The sequence below is a fragment of the Lissotriton helveticus genome, chromosome 10 (genome assembly GCF_964261635.1).
Source record: "Lissotriton helveticus chromosome 10, aLisHel1.1, whole genome shotgun sequence".
NCBI lineage: Eukaryota > Metazoa > Chordata > Amphibia > Caudata > Salamandridae > Lissotriton > Lissotriton helveticus.
Window position 1 is genome coordinate 96,161,032 of NC_136071.1, and position 20,328 is coordinate 96,181,359.

Sequence of the window (20,328 nt, forward strand, 5' to 3'; positions counted from 1 at the left end):
ATGTGTGGGGGGGGGGGGGGGGGGGGGGGAGGAGTAGCCCCCTGGATGTAAAGAGGGCAGTGTTGCTGCCTCCACAGGTTGGCTCCACCTCCCGCTGAGCGTCTGGGCCCCAGACCCTGACTATCAAAGGAAGAGGCTGTGCACTGGCACGAAGACACCCAGGTCTGGTTTGGACTGGGGTCAGAGCCCCCTGGACACAAAGACTTCAAAGGCCTTTTGGGGTATAAATGTAAGAGCTGAACCCCTGAACTCTAGACTGAAATCCATACTGAAAAAGGACTGAAACTACTTCGTGATCAAGAGGAACCTCTGCTAAAGAAGAACAGCCGAAGAGAAAGACTGCCCTTGCTGTGTGTTCTGGGACTGGCTTGTAGTTTGCCGATTTGACTGAGGAGAGGACAAGGGACTTTGCTGCGTGCTGTGTCCCCCTGCTTGAGAGGACTTTGCTGTGTGCTGTGTCCTTCAGTAACTTGTCTCCATGGACCCGAGGAGAGCTGGTCCCCTGTTGTGGAAACTCAGGAACATAAAAGTTTCCAAGTGTGTCTCAGCAACGCTGTGTGTGTGTGCTTTTTGCATGCCTGAGACTGCCGTGTGGTCCGTGGTGCTGTTTATGAGGTACCCCGTGACCGCATTGCCAACGCAGCGTGAAACATCGTCTACACTGCTGCATTTCTGTTTGTGTCCCGAGCCGTCTTCGTAACGGAGGCTGTGAGTAAAGATCACCTCTGCCGGCCCGAGCCACAACATGCTAAAGGATTTCTTGAAGCTAAGGAAGCTACAAGGTGAAAGGGATCGTGATCGTGGTTTGTCGAAAGGAGACTGCACAAGATCGTCAACGAAGGAGAAAGCAGCGCCGTAACCAGTCCGGCTACAGAGTCGCTTAGCAACAGAGCTGTAACGTGATGAGGATCGCCCAGCAGGACGTCTGACGAGCGGAGAGAGAGCGAGGCAGCACACGCCCCCAGGTAAGGCTTGGACTCTGGTCGGGAGCCGCAAGCGTGTGTGGCCTGGGGAGGCGTGCAGGAGGAGTACAGTGCTCCCGTCTTTCTCCCGCTGCATCGCGTTAGACGCGCTGAGTCCCCGAGCAGCCCGTAACTACCCAGCAATACCGGGGCCGCCCCTTTAAGCTTACGACCGTTGTCTCTGCTGTTGGGGCCTAGTGGTGCCTGAGTTGACCACGCAGATTAGTTTACCGCATTAATTCTTGCATTACGAACCGCATTATTCTTGCATTACGAACTTCCTGAATCTTGCATTACGAAGCGCATTATTCTTGCATTACGAACTGCCTGATTCTTGCATTAAGGACTGTCTTATTACTACATTACGAACTGCATAGCATTGCATTAGGACTGCATTAGAGTTTGTGAATTGCTCATTAATACCGCAAGAACCTACATGTGATTGCTGGCCTAATAACCGGCAAAGTGAAATAATACAAAGATGCATATGGTGGATTTTTATCATTTGGTCTCCACGTTTTCCTTTTTATAAAGATAACGCTATTTTTAGAAACCAGTGTGGTGTCCATTTGTGGTGTATCACTGTGTTATGGGGAGTGTGGTTGCAAATACTTTACACATTGCCTTGGAGATAAGCCTGGCTGCTCGTTCAAAGCTACCAGGGGGTGAGCAGGGGTTATCTAAGAGTTTGTCCCTCCTTACCCTGACTATAAGCAAGGGTCCCTATTTGGACTAAGGTACCTACCTCAGCCAAATAGAGACCCCCAGTTTTAACAGACACCTTTACGGTCCACTGGAATTTCAATCAGATGCAGCATTGTCAGCCTCTCACATGTGTGTTGAAAGGGAAAGCACCCAGGTTATCGCAGCGGTGAGGTGGGCTGCAGCCAGGAGGCACCTGGAGAGGGTACCCATCACACACGCACTGGCAGAAGAGGCACTAAGGGACCCAGGCCTTATTCCTTATTCCTTCTTCAAGGCACCAAGGTTTCGTTTAGAGGGAGCCTATAATATTCTATGTGACAAACAGGCTGTGCAAGGACCCAGTAAGGATAACTGGTCCAGCGGGGCTAGCAATCTACCTAGAAGGGCGACTAGATACTGGCACCATGGGGCACAGTCACTGGCATAAGACTTCTGCTACCCCAATACTTCTCAGGATGATGGGGCAATGAATACTTGTGACATACACCCTATAACTCTAGGTAGGTGAAACTGGCAAGCCACCTCTGTTGGGGGTAGGATTGTTGAGCGTATCTTGGCCAGCGAGCATTAAACAGGGTAGAAAACCTCAGCTATGTCTACCATATAAAGGTATAGATCATTATCAGACCATTAAAGTTGTGTTCCCATGTTACTGGCCCAAGTTGAATGCATGTCTACAGTACTGTCATAAATAGACAGCAGGAGCTGTTAAACAGTGCAGTGAAGCATTGGCCAAGAGCTGTGATAGTATTAACCTTGTGTTTACTAGAAGCTTTTTTTGATTAGTATATTCGCCATCAGAGAGCGGAATCTGCTTGTTGCCTTAAAGCCCACTGCTGCAGACTACCTCTTTAAAGCCCACTCGCTTGTTATTCGCCCTCTGCTTTTTGGCCCGGCAATGAATGATTGAGCAGGTCTTATATAGCTGGTAGAGGCCGCTGCCGCGTTCTTGAAGCCTACAGTAAAACACCCCTGCTGTTAGCCGTCATAAATATAAAATACTTCTGCTGGGAGCATGACTCTTGGTTTCTGGTTTTAATTCGAGGTACAATTAATAGAACAGGTTATCTGATGGGGGCTTAGTTAGGAATCTTCTAACAGTGCAGAAAACTGCAGCATGTCTGCTGGTCCTTTAAGAAAGAAGCCTGGGGCAACAAGGACTTCCAAGACCCAAGCCACAGATCCACTGAGCCGCTGCATATTAAATCCTTTTCTCTGTCCATGTGTGGATTCTTTTATGGCTGGGATGGGGCAAAGAGGATCGTGTGTAGGGCGTAAGGCCAAAGGTGATGAACATGTTTGCTTTGAAGTTGCCAGGACCCCAAGTTTCATCTTAGCACTCCAATATATGATCAATTCTCAAGACAAATGAGACGGGGGGCAGCATATAATTGGGCAAAACAATATTCATTAGGGTCTTAAGGAACTGGACATTAACTCTGGAATGAATGTCCTGTTCATAGAGTTTACCAAACCGGTAGAGAAGATTCTGATGATTAACATTTGATAGGGCAGAGCAGCGAAGGTGCCTTGGCACTGATGAGGTAACCTGGATCTCTATAGAGGAGTATGCCCCAGACTGAAATACTAAAGAAAGGTGGAAACAATCTAGTAGGTTATATAGAGTTAAATCATCTCTCTACAATGTCAAGGGACTTTCAAGGTCTTGGATGACCTAGAAGCTTTTTATACAGTCCAAGCAGAATCGGAGGACTTCTCTGAATGTTTTCATTCTCCCTGGATAAATCGGTAAAAGTCACAGTTAGCCACTTTATTACAAATGGAACTTGAACCAATAGATTACCTTCTGGAGTGAAAGACTCAGGTGGAGTGTTTCTGCAGACCACAAAGGGAGATTGATCATGCTTGCAGGATTCAACCTGTACACTGGAGCCCCCTGTGGTAGAGCTCTGGAGGGGTTCACTCCTTGTCTATGGACTGTAACTGAAGCAGAGCTGCATGCTCTCAGAACGTTTTGTAACAAGAGGATCTCTCCCCTGAGTGGATTATGTAGAGGTTATCTTCAGAAAGGTCCACACATACCAGAGTGCTTTACCAAAAGGCAGCAGGTGATCCACTAAGGCCAAAAGTAAGCAAACTTTCCTCTTGAGAGATAAATCCTCTTGATAGAAACAAGGCCTTAGTGAGGCTCTTCCAGCAGGTTTCACAATTTTTAGAACCTTTGCAGTGAGTAATTCCTGAAAATATCAGGACTGGTACTATTTACTGTTTGATTGGAGAGGTATGAACAGCAACAGCGGACAGTTTTGCTGCATATGCTTGTTTTTAATGAAGACCAAAACAATGCTTTTTGGATACCTTGGACTTTCGGAGTACATGTACTGGAAACTTATACTTCAGACCTGTGTATGATCCTGGTTCCTGATATCGAATTGGAGCAGACTGTAGTTACTCAGCAAAAAAGACCCTGGTTCACTTCTTGTCAAGTCATTGGAATCCATCTGCACTGTCGCAGACCCTGCAGCAAGGCCATCCTGATCAGTTTAAGAGATATCACTTCCACCACTTTCTCTACCAGCTGTTGAGCCAGTAGACCATATTCTGTTGTTCTATCACTTTCCTTTGTGCAAACATGTACACCTTCACAGGAAGAGCTGGAATATTCATGCTAGGAGGGAGCGGACTAGAGATGATGGGGACCAGAAGTCAAAACCCAGGCCTCACAGCTAAGCTAATCCGATGGTTTTTCAAATATTTTACACTGCTACAGAAGGCATTCCGGAACCCCCGGAGCTAGGTGCCGTCTTATTGGTTGGAAGAGACAGCCACAACATTGGGTGCAAGTATTGTGGTATTGTGGTATTCTTGTATAGCGCGGCCTGTCACCACCAAGGGCATCCTGGCGCTTTTGACCCATAATCCAAATGAAAGCAAGTCAATTTTGTATCCCTGCATCTAAGGGAATATATACCAGGGGCTCTATAACAGTGATTCTTCTTGTCCTCTAACATATTCCAACATAAACAACCGCTAATGTAAACTCCTAGCAGTCAGAGGTGACGGGTTTCTACATTACCTTTACTTTTGGCCAATGGGTGGCTATGCAGAAAACGCTGATGTTCTGAAAGGCCAGCACTGACTTGAAAGCATGGAGGGGGATTCGATCTGGCCGTCCTTGAATGGAAACCGGGAAATTAATGACTGCTAATCAGACAAGCATTTGCAATGCAATAGGTCTCGCATTAGGAAAGTTTGAGCTATTGGTATTGTAAATGGCAAAGTTTTTATTTATGTTTCTTTTTTTTTAAATAGCTAAATTAATAGCTTCGTCATTTACAATGCCAATAGTTATAACTTTCGCAAATGTGATACCTATAGCATTTGTAATGCAATATGTTTTGTATTTACAAACCGCGAGAGGACAAAAAAAAGCTCCGGACCACCGCCTCCTCCCAGGCCTTCAAAAGGGACCTCAAAGTTCTCCTCCTCCAGAGACACCTCCAAAAGTAATTCACGTCCTCTTGCTATTTGTGAGGAAGACTTCCCACTACTGATAATTTCTACTTTCCATGACCATGGAAGTACCTTCCCAGTGTATGCCTGTGATTGGAGGGTCTGCCTTTTTGCAGTATTTTCCATGTACTGGTGTTCGGTGCCCTTTTGTAACAGGCACACACCACTCTGCCCTTGCAACACACGGCTGCTACCTCTCACATGTCTTTACCTTTGATACTTGCACAAGTGCCACCCTGCCCATGTAACGCTTGTTCCTGAGCCTGAGTGTCTAGCACTTATTGCAGGACTATACCTCTAATTATACTCTGTTTTCTCTTATAACTGCACACTTGTCACTTTCATTTCCTCTTGTGCACTTTTGACTACCTCATGTATTTTGGTTGCTCACAATTTTTACTCAAGTATTTTGTTTGCTCACGATTGTCACTATTACCTTTACTACCTCATGTATTTTGGTTGCTCATAATTTTTACTCAAGTATTTTGTTTGCTCACCATTGTCACTATTACCTTTACTACCTCATGTATTTTTGGTTGCTCATAGTTTTTACTACCTCATGTATTTTGTTTGCTCACAATTGTCACTATTACCTTATGTGAGTAACGTATGTTTTTGCAACCTGTTCTTTTGTAATGTTTCTCATTATGTTTCATTTCTGTTCCTAATGTGAAGCGCTCGGACGCCTTCGGGTAAAGTCTGCGCTATATAAAAATGCATAAATACATGAATACATAAATACCGCCTTCGGGTAAAGTCCGCGCTATATAAAAATGCATAAATACATAAATAAATAAATACCGCCTTCGGGTAAAGTCCGCGCTATATAAAAATGCATAAAAAACTAAATAAATAAATACCGCAAATCACCGCCGTCACTCTGCCGGCCTGCGACCAGGAAGTCAGGCAGGCCGGCGCGACAACCGGAAACAGGAAGTAGGAGGGCGGGAGCCTACCCCGCCTCCCACGGAAGAGCCGCGATTGGAGCAGTGTTTGGAGCACCGGAGCAGGCAGGAGCCTACCCTGCGCCCCGGTGCCGAAGGAGGGAAGAAGAGTCCTGCTGCTGGGCCCTGCAGCTGAGGAGAGCCGCCGCACGAAGGAAGCCGGTGAGTGGGTTGCTGAGCTGGGGGGGGGGGGGGGAGAGCATGTGTGTGTGCGCGCGTGGGGGGGGGCGCGGGCTGTGTATGTGTGTGTGCGTGTGTGCGTGTGTGTATGTGTCTTGGAGTGCGTGTGTGTGACTGTGGGGGAGGGGGTGTGTGTGTGTGAGCGAGTGTCTGTCTGCGCGCGCATGTGTATGGCGCAGGACGCGACGTGCGCGTTTGCGCACACGAATCCAGGAGAAAGCGCTCGTACACCCTCTTGTCCTCCTTCCCCCCACACTGATCGCTATTGGTCTCCAGCTGGACAAATGCATCCTTGCGGATGCATTGCCAGCGAGACCCAAAAAGGGGGTCGGAAAAAAATGACTTCCAGGAATGCAAGTCTTTCCAGAGAGAAATACCCGATCTCTGCAGTACAAAAAGTCAGGACTTAATGGGCTACGATCAGTGCTTAATTTGTAAAAACAAACAAAAAAATTGCCTGGGCTTTCGTCAGCAGGAAACTTCAGCTTGGAACACCTACTGCCCCTGCCAGTGACTGTTTCAACACAACTACTAACCATCACACTCCTAAGAGGGTGACAAATCAGACTATTCCATGCCCCAAATGCTATAAGAATGGCATGGGCTGCAGGCATTGTTTTGTGCTCTATGTTGAACGAAAAAACAACTGTTACATATATGGAACATCAGGACCAAATTAAGGTCCCATTGTGTAATCACAAAGTGCTTGGGAGGGAACGTGTCAACCCTTCAATAAAATATATCACAATTGGTGATTTAAACGGTTGGTCTAGCGAACGCAAAAAGACCGAAAGAGCCAATAATGAAACCTTAATATTGCCCACTGTAACACCTTGCTAGGCCACAGACACCGCTGGCTGAGCTCTTCTGCCTGGGCATTTAAAGGTCCCAGCAATTGGTATACTATCAGGGAAATGCCCAGCATAGCTCCTGGAGAAATATATAGCTCTTCAACTATCTTTCAGGGGACGTAACATGTTGATTTTCAAAGGTCTCTTGGACGGGAGTCCCAGCAACCCTGGAAGGTAAGGCTTCTCTGGCATACAACATAAGAACTCGAATACTTTATCAAGATTTGCTTCTAATAAAATAAGGAAATTGTGTTGTAAAATGCCTGGTTTTTATTTTTGCAAACAATTCTTTCAGGAAACACTCCCCGCTCACCCCGGAAGCTTCCAAAATGTGTTTGAGCCCCCACACTTCACTCTCACCAAAGCAGAGAAGGAAATTTATGCTGCAACAATTTCACAGTCACCAACTGCCATAGCTAAATGAGCTTTGGTTGTTTTTAGGTATTTCATTCTATTTGTGAAAAGAACTATGGTCAGCTTACAGTGGTCTTTGTTTCTGGCCCCCGCCGTCCATGTTGCTTCCCCTCACCCATGTCCTCCATATTGCTTCCTCAGCCACTTACATTTTTTTTTTAAAAACACTTCTGCCTGCGTCTTTTGACAGGCATACAATGTTGCCCACGCCTACAAAATGGCTAGTCACAGACTTTTTTCTCCTCTTTATCAATGGTGCATGGCATCGGGGATAATAACCACTGGCAAAGGCAATCGGCCCCAAAGCGAGACCTCTTGGCCTTGCCAATGGTTTACGTTTCTCCCACTTCTTTAGATACAGGTCTGTAACGCAATTCAGGAAACCTGTTCCATCCACCCACGGGAATGGTGGTGAAGGATGTACGTAAATAAAGAGGAGTTCGAAATGTTCCGGGGCAGGGAGTCAATGTTTTCACATATACCACGGGGAGGGACCCTCATGCCGAACAAGACAGTGTCTTGTGTGAAATGCCTGTGAGGATTACTGCTGCAACTATCGCCTGCTTACAGTAAACAGGCTCAACACACTAGTGTATGAGCTGGAGCCTGCCTGCGCTGTGCAGTAAGAGCACAGTGAACTCCGATTCAGGTCTGATCTGACACCCAGTCCCAGTGGCCGTAGGAAGTGGAACTGGTGTGCCAAACTCCCAGACTCACACACACACTCGCAGGGTTTGATGGGTAGTGAGTTTCTGCAGTTAGCCTTCATGTTTTTAGCAATCACAATACAGCTTCTGCCAGCACAGAGCTCCCCAGGCTGTGTGTTGCATACCTGCCAACTTGAAGAATCGGACCGTAAGAGGAGGGGGCGGGGCCTAGAAGGAGCAGGGCCTCGTGGCGAGAAGTACCTACGAGGCACTTTTAAACCCACCCCGCCCCCTCCCAAAAAAAAAGCTTGCTGAGACTGGTGCCGATGTCCTGGGGTGTTTTCACACCCCTTAATGGACATCAGCAGTTCAACACCTCTGGAAAACCACGAATTACAGTGGTTTTCAGCTTGCTTTCCCTGCCATCACGTGATATCGGCTCCTCATCAGACCTTGTGATGGGAGGCCATCAAGTCACACGGTGGCACCGTGTGAGTTGGCAGGTGTGGTGGTGTTTTAGTCTCAGGCAGGTCTTGAAGTGCAGAAACTCCTTGTCCCAGAGTACCCGTTCGCTGCTGAGAAGTGCAGGTAATCTCTCATTACAGGCACTGAAGCAGCGCTGGTACGATCCCTTTCTAATTATAACGCGCAGGCACTGAGTACCTGATAGTACTTGTCCAAATAAAGCACTGGTCTCGAGGTTTAAAGTTAAAAATAAGGTATACTAGTTTAACTGAAGTAAGCAAACACTACACCTCCCAGAACACATCAGGTTGTAGAAGAAGAGCACAGGCGTAGAGATCAATTTTTTCAATGATATGGAAGTAGAAGGCAGTCTATGCAAACACCAGTCGTGCCTCTGCGGAATGTCTCCCATGTCGATTCATATACCTGTACAGTCACAAAGGAAGTGCTGCTGCCTGTTAACTATTCCTTTCAGGGCAGAGGCCTCAAAGGACCGACTAGGGCTCAAATGGAGGGGAAATACCTAGCAGCAAAGGCTGAGATCATAATGTCGACATGCAAAGAAGAAGTCGTAGTGTAGTGTGAACAGAGGTCCCGGATTTCCCCAGACAGTTCGGGTTTTCAGAGGACTGTCCCAGCTTAAGACACTTTTCCTAATTTTGAATACATGTCCCGTTTTGGGGGGGAAATGACAACTCAACCAGCAAACGTCAACTGAAAAGAATGTCCTGCACCTCTAAAATAACATGTGTAATTTATCTTTTTCTGTTAAGCAGCACAGAAGGTCAGCTACATGCACCCAGCAGAGGGGAGACAGAGTGGGTAGGAGGCAGCGGTGTTCAAGGTGGAGGTCCTGGCATCCTGCCTTAGCTAATGCTACGTAAACGCAGCCTTCTAAATGTGTGCCCATATATATATATATATATGCACTCTACAAGGCTAGGTTTACACCATTTCCTATGCTGCCTGAAAGAAAAAGATAGATTACAGATACATTTCATAGGTTATTTCAAAAGTTGACACTTTATAGGCGCCTGTGAAAAAAGAGCATACCTCTGAATTCGGCTTTGCGCATTTCTATTTATATATAAAAGGCCACGCCAAAACCGGGACACACCAGATTTATTCCTTGATCATTGGCTGCCTTTAGTCCTATTTCCAGGTCTGGCCTGTACTGGCTTTTGCTTCTCAAAATCTGGTCACCCCGTGTAGTCAAGCGGACATCTGGCTTTTCTCAAAACGAACTTCAGGTATGCGTAACAAATGGCTGGATTAAAGAGCCTAGACCATGCAGTCCATTGTATTTTGTAAATGGAAAAACCTTCCAAGTCCCCTGTAAAGCACCTCTGCACTCTAAGAGGGGTGCCCAGGAATAGATTAAGAATGTATGCGAACTAAAGTTCTGGCAGATGTTATTGTAGATTTTTTTTGTAGAAAGCAGGAGGGGGTACTGTCTATGGGGGAGGGGGAGGAGGGTGTTGGGCAATTCTGTCTTCCACCCATCACTGAAATAGGTGTGTTGTGGGCACCAATGTAGGCAAGGAAATGGCCTCTTGCTATGGTTTATGCAGCAAAGGACAGATAATAACACCCACACTTGACCCACTCCAACAACCCTATAATTCACAGTTACTTACATCACAAGTACACGAGGCAGGTATATTTGTCATGTATGATTAGCACGTGCCCCTTTGACATAGGGCCATACATCATTTGACAGGGGCAGCCATAAATCATGCCCTGTCATATATCTGTCACGGTTAGTCGTAAATCATGTCATAAATCATTTCCACGTCATAAAACATACATATCAACTTGTGAGGTAAATAGAGTTTCGGAGTTGGGGTTTCCTCTGCCCGTGAGGCGGGGTAACTTCTCAACTGATGTTAGGCTCAACTCACTACCTTGTCTGTCCATTTGTGCCCTGCAGTCCAGCAAGTCTGAGCTGCGAGTGCCGCGCTTCATATACTCTCCCTGTCAGCCAAATGACCTTGACATAAGGCATCCCCTGGTAAGTAGCCTCCATCAGTCACCGCCCCTTGCCGGGGTGCGCTTTTTTAGCAACACTTGCTCCCGGTCTTATCGGCTGCCTCCTCATGCTGTATTGTGACTTAGTTTCTTCATTAGGTGTGGGTGGATGTCACTTGTTGCGCGCTTTCCCGCCCTTCTATTAATGAGCATATTGTGGGGCAGCACCGTTTATATCCCTCACCTTTCCCTTTGTTGCCCCCTCATAGGGCCATTTGAACAATACCCCTGGCTCCTGATTGGCCCCTGGGGTTGTTGAGCCTTTTTCCTCTCCCTTGGTACTCACCTGGCGACCCCCATTTCCAGTCCTGTGTATTGGGTGAGGGAGGGGTCCTTACTTATCCTGTAGTGGCGTTTCGCCACCCAAAACTGATTTTTCTGGGCCACCAGATCCAATCCAGGTGCCAGCCCTCTATGCCCTCTTTGAGGGCGGCCTCTGCCAAACTGGGGAGTGGAGGGCCCTCCTGGGTGGTGCTGTACCTGCTCCACCGTGGATAGGCATGCTCCAGTACTGATGTGCGGAGGAGTCCTTGCCCACATGCCTGGCTCTGCTTGTTCCCACCATGGCATCGCCGAGTACTTGGAATTGTACCTGGTGTTGCACAGAAGCAGACACGAAGCTCTCCTGCCAACCACTACCTGTGCCAGATTTTCAGATATCGAGTCACTGCATTCAACAAACTGGACAAGGCACGGTCCTCCAGTTTGAGCCTAATAAGACAGCATCACATTGCTGTGAGACCTGATGAATGGTGCACCATACACAAGACAAATAGAATGCAATTATTCTAACAGAGAATCATTGACTGGTTTACCGGTTGTCCTGAATAGCTGAGTACCAAAGCCCATGGCCGTGCAGTGCTTAGTAAATCCATCAGATGGAACAAATGCAGGATCTCACAGGGGTCTGAACATAGTGGGGTGAATGAGTGACAGTAACACGCAAATACACTATGAGTAGGTATGTTGTGCACTTGCTGGGTGGGACTGGTCAGCCCATAAAGCATTCTGAAATCATCAACAATTAATATTCCCAAATACTCCTTTGGGCAAGGTGTGTCATCTTTCTCAATTCTACTCACAAAGTGTGAAGCTGCAGGACTGACCTGGGGCTGTGCAGATCCGTTCGGAATAGGCTGAGGCAGGGGTCCTAAAACAAGACAAAAAGAACCCATTAATGAAACAAGCATTGGAAATGCAATAGGTCTCGCATTAGGAAAGTTTGAGCAATTGGTATTGTAAATGACACTTTTTTTATTTATGTGTTGGTTTTGAAAATAGCAAAAGTAATAGCTTTATCAGTTACAATGTCAATAGTTTTAACTTTCGCAAATGTGACACCTATAGCTTTTGTAATGCAATGTGTGTTGTATTTACGTGACTTAGATGTATTGACGTTGCAAATAACAATGGCTTTTAATTTTGTAAATAATTAATACTTAAATAAAATGTATTGTAATTTATAATGGCAATAGCTTAAACTTTTGTAAATAACTTTTGTTAAGATTATGTTCAGTGTATTTTTATTGTGACGAAAATCCAAGAACATTGCATTTGCACCTACACACACACACACACACACACACATATATAGATGTGGTGGTGGTGGATCTGGGGGAGGATGTGGTGGTGGTGGTGGTGATGGTGGTGGATGTGGGGGTGGATGTGGTGGTGGTGGAGGTGGTGGTGGAGGTGGTGGTGGTGGATGTGGTGGTGGTGGATGTGGTGGTGGTGGATGTGGTGGTGGTGGTGGATGTGGTGGTGGTGGTGGATGTGGTGAAAGTGGTGGTGGATGTGGTGAAAGTGGTGGTGGATGTGGTCGATGTGGTGGTGGATGTGGTCGATGTGGTGGTGGATGTGGTCGATGTGGTGGTGGAAGTGATGGTGGTGGGTGTGGTGGATGTGGTGGTGGATGAGGTGGTGGATGTGGTGGTGGATGAGGTGGTGGATGAGGTGGTGGTGGTGGATGTGGTGGTGGATGTGATGGTGGTGGATGCGGTGGTGGTGGTGGATGTGGTGGATGCGGTGGTGGTGGTGGTGGATGCAGTGGATGTGGTGGTGGTGGGTGTGGTGGGTGTGGTGGATGTGGTGGATGTGGTGGTGGTGGGTGTGGTGGATGTGGTGGTGGATGTGGTGGTGGTGGTGGATGTGGTGGTGGATGTGGTGGTGGATGCGGTGGATGTGGTGGTGGATGCGGTGGTGGTGGAAGTGGTGGTGGAAGTGGTGGTGGATGCGGTGGTGGTGGATGTGGCGGTGGATGTGGCGGTGGATGTGGCGGTGGATGTGGCGGTGGATGTGGCGGTGGATGTCATGGTGGATGTGGAGGATGTGGTGGATGCGGTGGTGGATGCGGTGGTGGATGCGGTGGTGGATGCGGTGGTGGTGGTGGATGCGGTGGTGGTGGTGGATGCGGTGGTGGTGGTGGATGCGGTGGTGGTGGATGCGGTGGTGGTGGAACTGGTGGTGGAAGTGGTGGTGGAAGTGGTGGTGGATGTGGTGGTGGATGTGGTGGTGGATGTGGTGGTGGATGTGGTGGTGGTTGAGGTGGTGGTTGAGGTGGTGGCTGAGGTGGTGGTTGAGGTGGATGTGGATGTGGTGGTGGATGTGGTGGTGGATGTGGTGGTGGATGTGGTGGTGGATGTGGTGGTGGTGGTGGATGTGGTGGTGGATGTGGTGGTAGATGCGGTGGTAGTGGTGGATGTGGTGGTGGTGGATGTGGTGGTGGATGTGGTGGTGGGTGCGGTGGATGTGGTGATGGTGGATGCGGTGGTGGTGGATGGGGTGGTGGATGTGGTGGTGGATGTGGTGGTGGTGGATCTGGGGGATATGGGGGATATGGTGGTGGGGGATATGGTGGTGGTGGATGTGGTGGTGGATGTGGTGATGGAGGTGGTGATGGAGGTGGTGATGGAGGTGGTGATGGAGGTGGTGGATGTGGTGGAGGTGGTGGAGGTGGTGGAGGTGGTGGTGGAGGTGGTGGTGGATGTGGTGGTGGATGTGGTGGTGGATGTGGTGGAGGTGGATGTGGTGGAGGTGGATGTGGTGGAGGTGGATGTGGTGGAGGTGGATGTGGTGGATGTGGTGGTGGTGGATGTGGTGGTGGTGGTGGTGGTGGATGTGGTGGTGGATGTGGTGGTGGATGTGGTGGTGGAAGTGATGGTAGATGTGGTGGTGGAAGTGATGGTGGATGTGGTGGTGGTGGATGAGGTGGTGGATGAGGTGGTGGATGAGGTGGTGGTGGTGGATGAGGTGGTGGTGGTGGATGTGGTGGTGGTGGATGTGGTGGTGGTGGATGCGGTGTATGTGGTGGTGGATGCGGTGGATGTGGTGGTGGATGTGGTGGTGGTGGGTGTGACGGATGTTGTGGTGGTGGATGCGGTGGATGTGGTGGTGGTGGATGTGGCGGTGGATGTGGAGGTGATGGTGGATGTGGTGGATGCGGTGGTGGTGGAAGTGGTGGTGGATGTGTTGGATGTGGTGTTGGATGTGGTGTTGGATGTGGTGTTGGATGTGGTGGTGGATGTGGTGGTGGATGTGGTGGTGGATGTGGTGGATGTGGTGTGATTGCGGCTTGCAAGCTTATTTCGCTCAAGTTATGCAGTTTCAAACATGATTGCCACTATTACTCTCAAATTCACTTGGCAGCAAACTGGTGAACTAATTAAAAGAAAGTTGTATTCAGCGGTATGGCCGGTACTTTATTCCAGCAAAGTGGCAAGCCAGTACACACCAATGAGCTAGAAAAGCTAAAAACACACCACATGGCACAATTGCTGGCTGAGCGAGCAGAAGTAAGCCAAACAGCTTTCCCGTAGCTAAGGAGAGCTGAGCTCTTTTTGTAGCAGCACGCATAAGAAAAGTCCCGTATTTTCACAAAAACACTCTCTGATAATGATCAGCCGAATTCAGAAGGCTTCCTGCCCTCATATATTCCCAAGAGAGCAGTAATCTTATAAGGAAATGCTGTCATCACACCTAAAGCTACTGAGGGAGAAAGGAAGTGCAAAGCTACACTATTGTGCTTAATGGTAAACAACAGTCGAAAGTGCCTCTGCGCTGACCCGCTGTCTTTCCTGTACACAGTGTTGTGGTGTTAGTCTTTCTGCAAGGGATCTGCTGTCGGGTTGGTAGAGCCATGACATGACCAATTGCATAACAGTGCTGAAGACTCACCTGAAAGAAACTACATTTATGGCCAATAAACAGACTGTGCAGGGGCAAAATAAAGTCACTCAGTCAGGGGGAGCGATTGACTGAAGTTGGCTGTTCCCAAAGTCCCGTGCTATATGCTATTGGGCATAAATAGGAACACACCAATGGATGAGGAGAGCTTGCTGGAAGACATTCTTTGTATATTATAGTTAAACAAACAACAACAAAAGGCCAGCCATTAAAACAAGGAGAAACACGAGAGACGGCCTGCGGCCGTCAAAGTGAAAGTACGGCCGGCGGAGGGCATTGCTGTGGGGAGGGGGGAGGAGAAATGCGACACGGCGGGCAGGGGAGGGGCGGAGCGGGGAGAGCGGCATGAGGGTGTGAAGCAGCAGGGGCCTTTGAAGTGAAGCTGAGCTTCACTTCAAAGGTGTGGGAGGAGTGCTGCTGGTGATTGACTGGCGATTTGATGATGTGCACGCGCATTTTAGGTCAATGCGCTTGCGCATTGACCTAAAAGCGCACGGGCACAGCATCAAATCGCCAGTGGAATCGCCAGTTAGGTAAACTCTCGATAAGCCCCTATATATCTCGCTCCCGCTCAATGCACATGCGCATTGAGATAGGTCGCTCGACCTAAAAACGTCCAGCCATGTGTGCATCACTCCAACCTAAATACACAAATGAAACAACCCCGTTTCACATCGGACAGGAGTACATCATGACGAATGGAAAACTAAGTCATCAAAAATACAGGACAGTGGTGTCTCTAGATGTGAATTTTAGTTGTGGGAGGCACACTGAGCCACAGATAAAACTGGGGGACCACATACAAAGGTTTAATTTTTTAATATAATATGTGTTATAACAAAATGTATAATAATATATTATATTATATTATATTATATTATATTATATTATATTATATTATATTATATTATATTATATTTATATATATATATATATATATATATATATACACACACATATATACATGTGTGTATGTTTGCTGAACATGTTTAAATATTTGTAGGTCTATAATTCTATAGCCAAATACATATAAAATCTGATTCACATGATAGCTTAAAATGTTCAAATAAGACTGTGAAGGCATATGTATATATCTATATTAAGTGATGAAACAAAGGTTAAAGTGACATTATTGTTAGGCAAGGATTTTTTTTTAAATGGAGATATTCCTACTGCTACTTGATACTATGTTGCAGAACTTGTAAACCTCGACCAAGAGTTATTATCACGCATATGTTGACTGTCATTTCTATGTATGCCTTCTAATGTCAATTCCAGACCCATATTAGTTTCATGTTTGTTTGTATTTTAAAAACCAATAAACAGATTTTGTATTTAAACCATAGTTAAGTAAGCTAATCAACTCTAATTTTGCGTTAAAAAACCACAGTCCCCCTTCGGGCAGTCAACCCCCTCAAGGTCCCTCCCAGCCTCATATTTTCCATGAATTTTTCTGTCTATTTTTTCTGGGTCCTGCAGGACAGCTTGGGGTCCATGCAGTATCCTACAGGAGTCCCGCTGGACCACATGGGAGGTCTTGCTTTTTACACCATCTCATTAACAGAAGAATTCTGTTCATTTTACGGATCACCCCAATACTTTTAAAGCAAGAGCATAAGTAGTTGACATTTTTTTGTGGAAAGTTTCATGAAGATTCGTTAAACGGCACCAAAGTTATTAACATAACAAAAAACACGCGCACTTTATTATAATTAAACAAGGCCGATCAGCACTGTAACATTTTTTTTTCCACTGAAATTTTTTTTTTTTTTTTACAAAGTTTGAGGTTTACATGGATTCTGGGTAACAAAACTTGGTGAGAGGCACACAAGTCTCACCATCCTGGATTCCCCTGGGTGTCTAGTTTTTAAAAATGTACAGGTTTGCTAGGTTTCCCTAGGTGCCGGCTGAGCTAGGATCCCAAATCCACAGTTAGGCGCATTGCAAACAAGCATTGGCATGGTCAATAGGTCTCGCCTTTGGGACCTTATAAGTAAATAAAACTGAAGTATAAGACTTGCGCTAGAGTAGGTGGATGATGTGTGAGGATAGTAGGGCTTGGGTTTTGGTTCTGGGGCTGGCTTGGTGGTGGTTTGAAGTTTGCAATTCGTGGGTATTATGTGGGGCTCCGAGTGCATCACGATTGCGGGGGATCTGTGTGGAGAGGTGCGCATCCGGAGGTTGGGGGTTGCAGAAGGTGAGTGGTTGTGCTTACCACAGGTTTGGCACTGGGTTGAGCATACTAAAGGATCAGTATGGGTAAGGTGGGGTTGATTCCAGGGGCAGGGTGCGGGTGGCTGTGCATTGAGGTGGGGTTTGGCGTGAGCGAGGCAAAGGGCTTGAAGGGGGGTGTTGCTGGTGAGGGAAGACGGTGCCTCGGGATGCGGGATGAATTTTGGGGAGTTGCAAGTTGGTCAACGGGAGCCCTCTGAGCAACCGTAAGCACATGCAGAGACCTAGTGGGAAGCAAGGTGGCCCTTTGCGCGGACCTGCTGACATTGGAGCGGCGCAACATAGGGCGATACTGCACATTATTTTGTCACTTTTACACAGGTTAACACTGTATGTGCAAAGGTTTCACCTCATTAGAAGCAGTTTAACACCCAAATACACCAATAAGCAACATAAAGATGACTAGTCAGCCTTTGTTAAGGAACGTCTGTTGTCTGGCAACACGTGTGTCTGCATTTTTTATCCATTTATGCTACAAACTTTTTTTTTTATACAAATAAATAAGCGGATTATGCGGCATATAATGGATTTTGTGGAAAATTCAGTAAATTCAGGAAGATGCAGCAGTGGTAAAATCATATAATTCCACTGGCCCTGCTTGTATTGCATGTCTGGGAGCTCTAACAAATGCATACACAGAAGAATTCAATTACTGGCCAAGTGGCACGCAGAGTCACGCACAAGATTGTGCTGCATTAGTTTTAGGCCATGGCATGAATCTCAATGGCTGTGCTTCTCGTTAAAAAATCCTTAGTTATGTTTGTTCTGCCATTTTCCTTTCAGAGATTCCCTCTCCTTTTTCATCCTACTTAAAGTACTGCCCAGGTGTAAATGTAGGCTCCCATCTGCGAATTAATTAAATGCAAATACACACTGAAGCATGCTCTTTGAAAGAACGGACTTCTGGGCGCTGCTGATAAAGAATGTTATCGGTTCACAAGCGCAAAATAAAACAAAATAAGTGAAAACATATCTGACACAGAAACTATGTAGTTCTTGACTACACTAGCCTGCAAGATGGTTCCACTAATTAAATGCTCACAGCTGACATCTGTGTGACTTGCAGGTCACTATTTCGGTCCTAAGAAAACATATTCACACTCCCAGCCTTCTTTCATTAAATGGAATATCACTAATGTGTGTGATAGTTTATGTCCATTATTTACAGCACTGGGAGACAACAGGAGAGATATGATAAGTTCTTAGCAAAGAGATTTTTGTTTAGAAAGTCGAGGAACTGCATTTCAATGTCCTATTAATAATGTGCACACATTTTTGAAGGGAGCCGATAACAAAAAAAAAAGTTTGCCATATTGAGTCATTTTGCTAAAATGAGCGAGTGTCGACCCTGAAGAGAAGAGTTGGCATAACTCCGTGCTTCTCAAAGGCCAGAGCCCGAGTGGGCCCCCTCTGGCTACCAGGCCGCCTTTAAATACAGCAGGCCCCAGACGGCAGGGCATCCGCGACTCTTCCTGGAATTATCCCATTAAAGGGAGAACCAATCCAGGACGGTAGCTGAGCAGATTATCAGGATGCCATATAGCCCAGGCGCTGGTGGGGAGGGGCTGTGGGCAAGGGGGCTTCTTCTCTCTCACACTGGCTTAATACGAGAAGTGCCGGCTAATCCCCTTGTATTCCCCAGTACGAGAAAGCCATGAATAAATAGACCCTATTTTGCCATCCAAGGGTTGGGTTGACTTCAAAACTTTGTTTTTCGGGCGTGGAATCGGGAGGATGGCCTGTTTGTGGCAGGAGCAACCAGGGCCATCTGCAGGGAAGCCCCTCCCCCCACCGAGCATCCTGGGCCGAATAGGGGTCATTTAATGTCATTAATATGTACACCAGACAGGATGGAGAGGGCAGTGGGGCGGGTGGAGAATTGAGGTGAAGGAAGGGGACTGAGGGTGTTTAAAAGAAGAGAGAAGATAGAGGGGTGCCGAGAAGGGAGGAGAGTGTATGCGACGGTAGCGAGAGGTGGAGGGAGGCTAGGGAAGGGAAGTTGGTTAGGGGGTGACTAAAAGGAGATGGACTTTGAGAAGGCCTAACGAAGTGAAGAGAAACTGGAGAAATAAAAGCTAGAGTCTAGTGGCAGAGAAGCATGCAGAAGAGGGGGTGAAAGTCACAGGCTTTGTTTTTGTACAATCCGCCTCTCAGTGGTGGCTGTTGGACACCAAAAGTGGTAAGCAGAAATCCAATACCCTAGTGGGACACGCACGTAAACCCAGTACAATGATTCCACAAGTGTACTCTCATACAGGTCCACACACGCTGAGTCTAAAAGAAATTGCAACAAGCGGGGCCGCACGTGCCATTTATTAGAGAGCAGTGCAGTAATGTGCACAGTACTTACGCAGTGAGTTCATGCGTGGTACACACTGAAATTCTGTGCACGATTTTTCTGATGTAGCATTAAGGGGCTCTGATCGTGGGACAGACGCACTAAAACAAACAAAAAACAAGTGCGGTGTGCGCGCACTGCAGGAATGCGAGATATGCAGCTGGCACCCGACCACGCTGCTGCTCGCTCTAGAGCTCCCTAGGCCAGGGAAGAGAGAAGGCAGGACATGCACCCTTCTTCGGCCAATTGCGTGCTGTCTTTCTTAGAAAGATGCACACAAAGGACAATAGGTGTGATGAAAAAAAAAGCACATGCACGAGCGTGTGGTGAGAGTTGAAACGCCCTTACTAGAAGCCTCGTAGGGCAGCGCATGCATGCTGGCTCAGGCGAGACCTAAAAAGGGTCAGTTTTCTGTGGAAAAACGTAATGTGTCCATGTTGCGTTTTTGGCAGTTAAGCGAAGGGGTGAAACATGTTAAGCAAACAACCCTGCTTTAAAATGAAAGGCAGTTGGGCAAAATAATGTTCGTGGTAAGGAGCAGTGTCTGGTTGCTTTTCTGTCTCGCCTTCTGGCACATTCAACAACTGTGGTGGTGGGTGGGGGCAGGACAAATAGAGCTGGGGCACAGGCCCCACACTAGAGACGCCAATGAGCTGAAACTCTCTTAAAGAATCAGAAGGTGGGATCTACTTCAGGATCACCCGAACTAATTGAGAAAGTCCATCCCTCGGAAGCACAGACCCAACAGGCTCGCTAGTGAGGATCAAAGGGTGGGTAGTAAAAGCACTCCACTACATACAGGCTTATATATCGGCTCAATCCGCACTAGGGAGTGCGGCAGGCACACAAAACTCCCTAAGTTTAGAGCGCAACAGCTCCCTAATATACAAGTACTCCTGCTGGATA

The 20,328-nt window shown here is 47.2% G+C and overlaps 1 protein-coding gene across 3 annotated transcripts in view; it reads right to left on the reverse strand.

Annotated features, from left to right (window-relative positions):
• NHERF2 (NHERF family PDZ scaffold protein 2) overlaps nt 1-20,328 on the reverse strand; it is a 320,949-nt gene that overhangs the window by 25,767 nt on the left and 274,854 nt on the right. For 2 of the 3 annotated variants that reach the window (XM_078664853.1, XM_078664855.1), the window contains one exon: nt 11,753-11,820. In XM_078664853.1, the coding sequence (XP_078520979.1) occupies nt 11,753-11,820 (68 nt within the window). The remainder of the gene's footprint in view (nt 1-11,752; nt 11,821-20,328) is intronic. The other variant, XM_078664854.1, reaches the window with a different exon arrangement.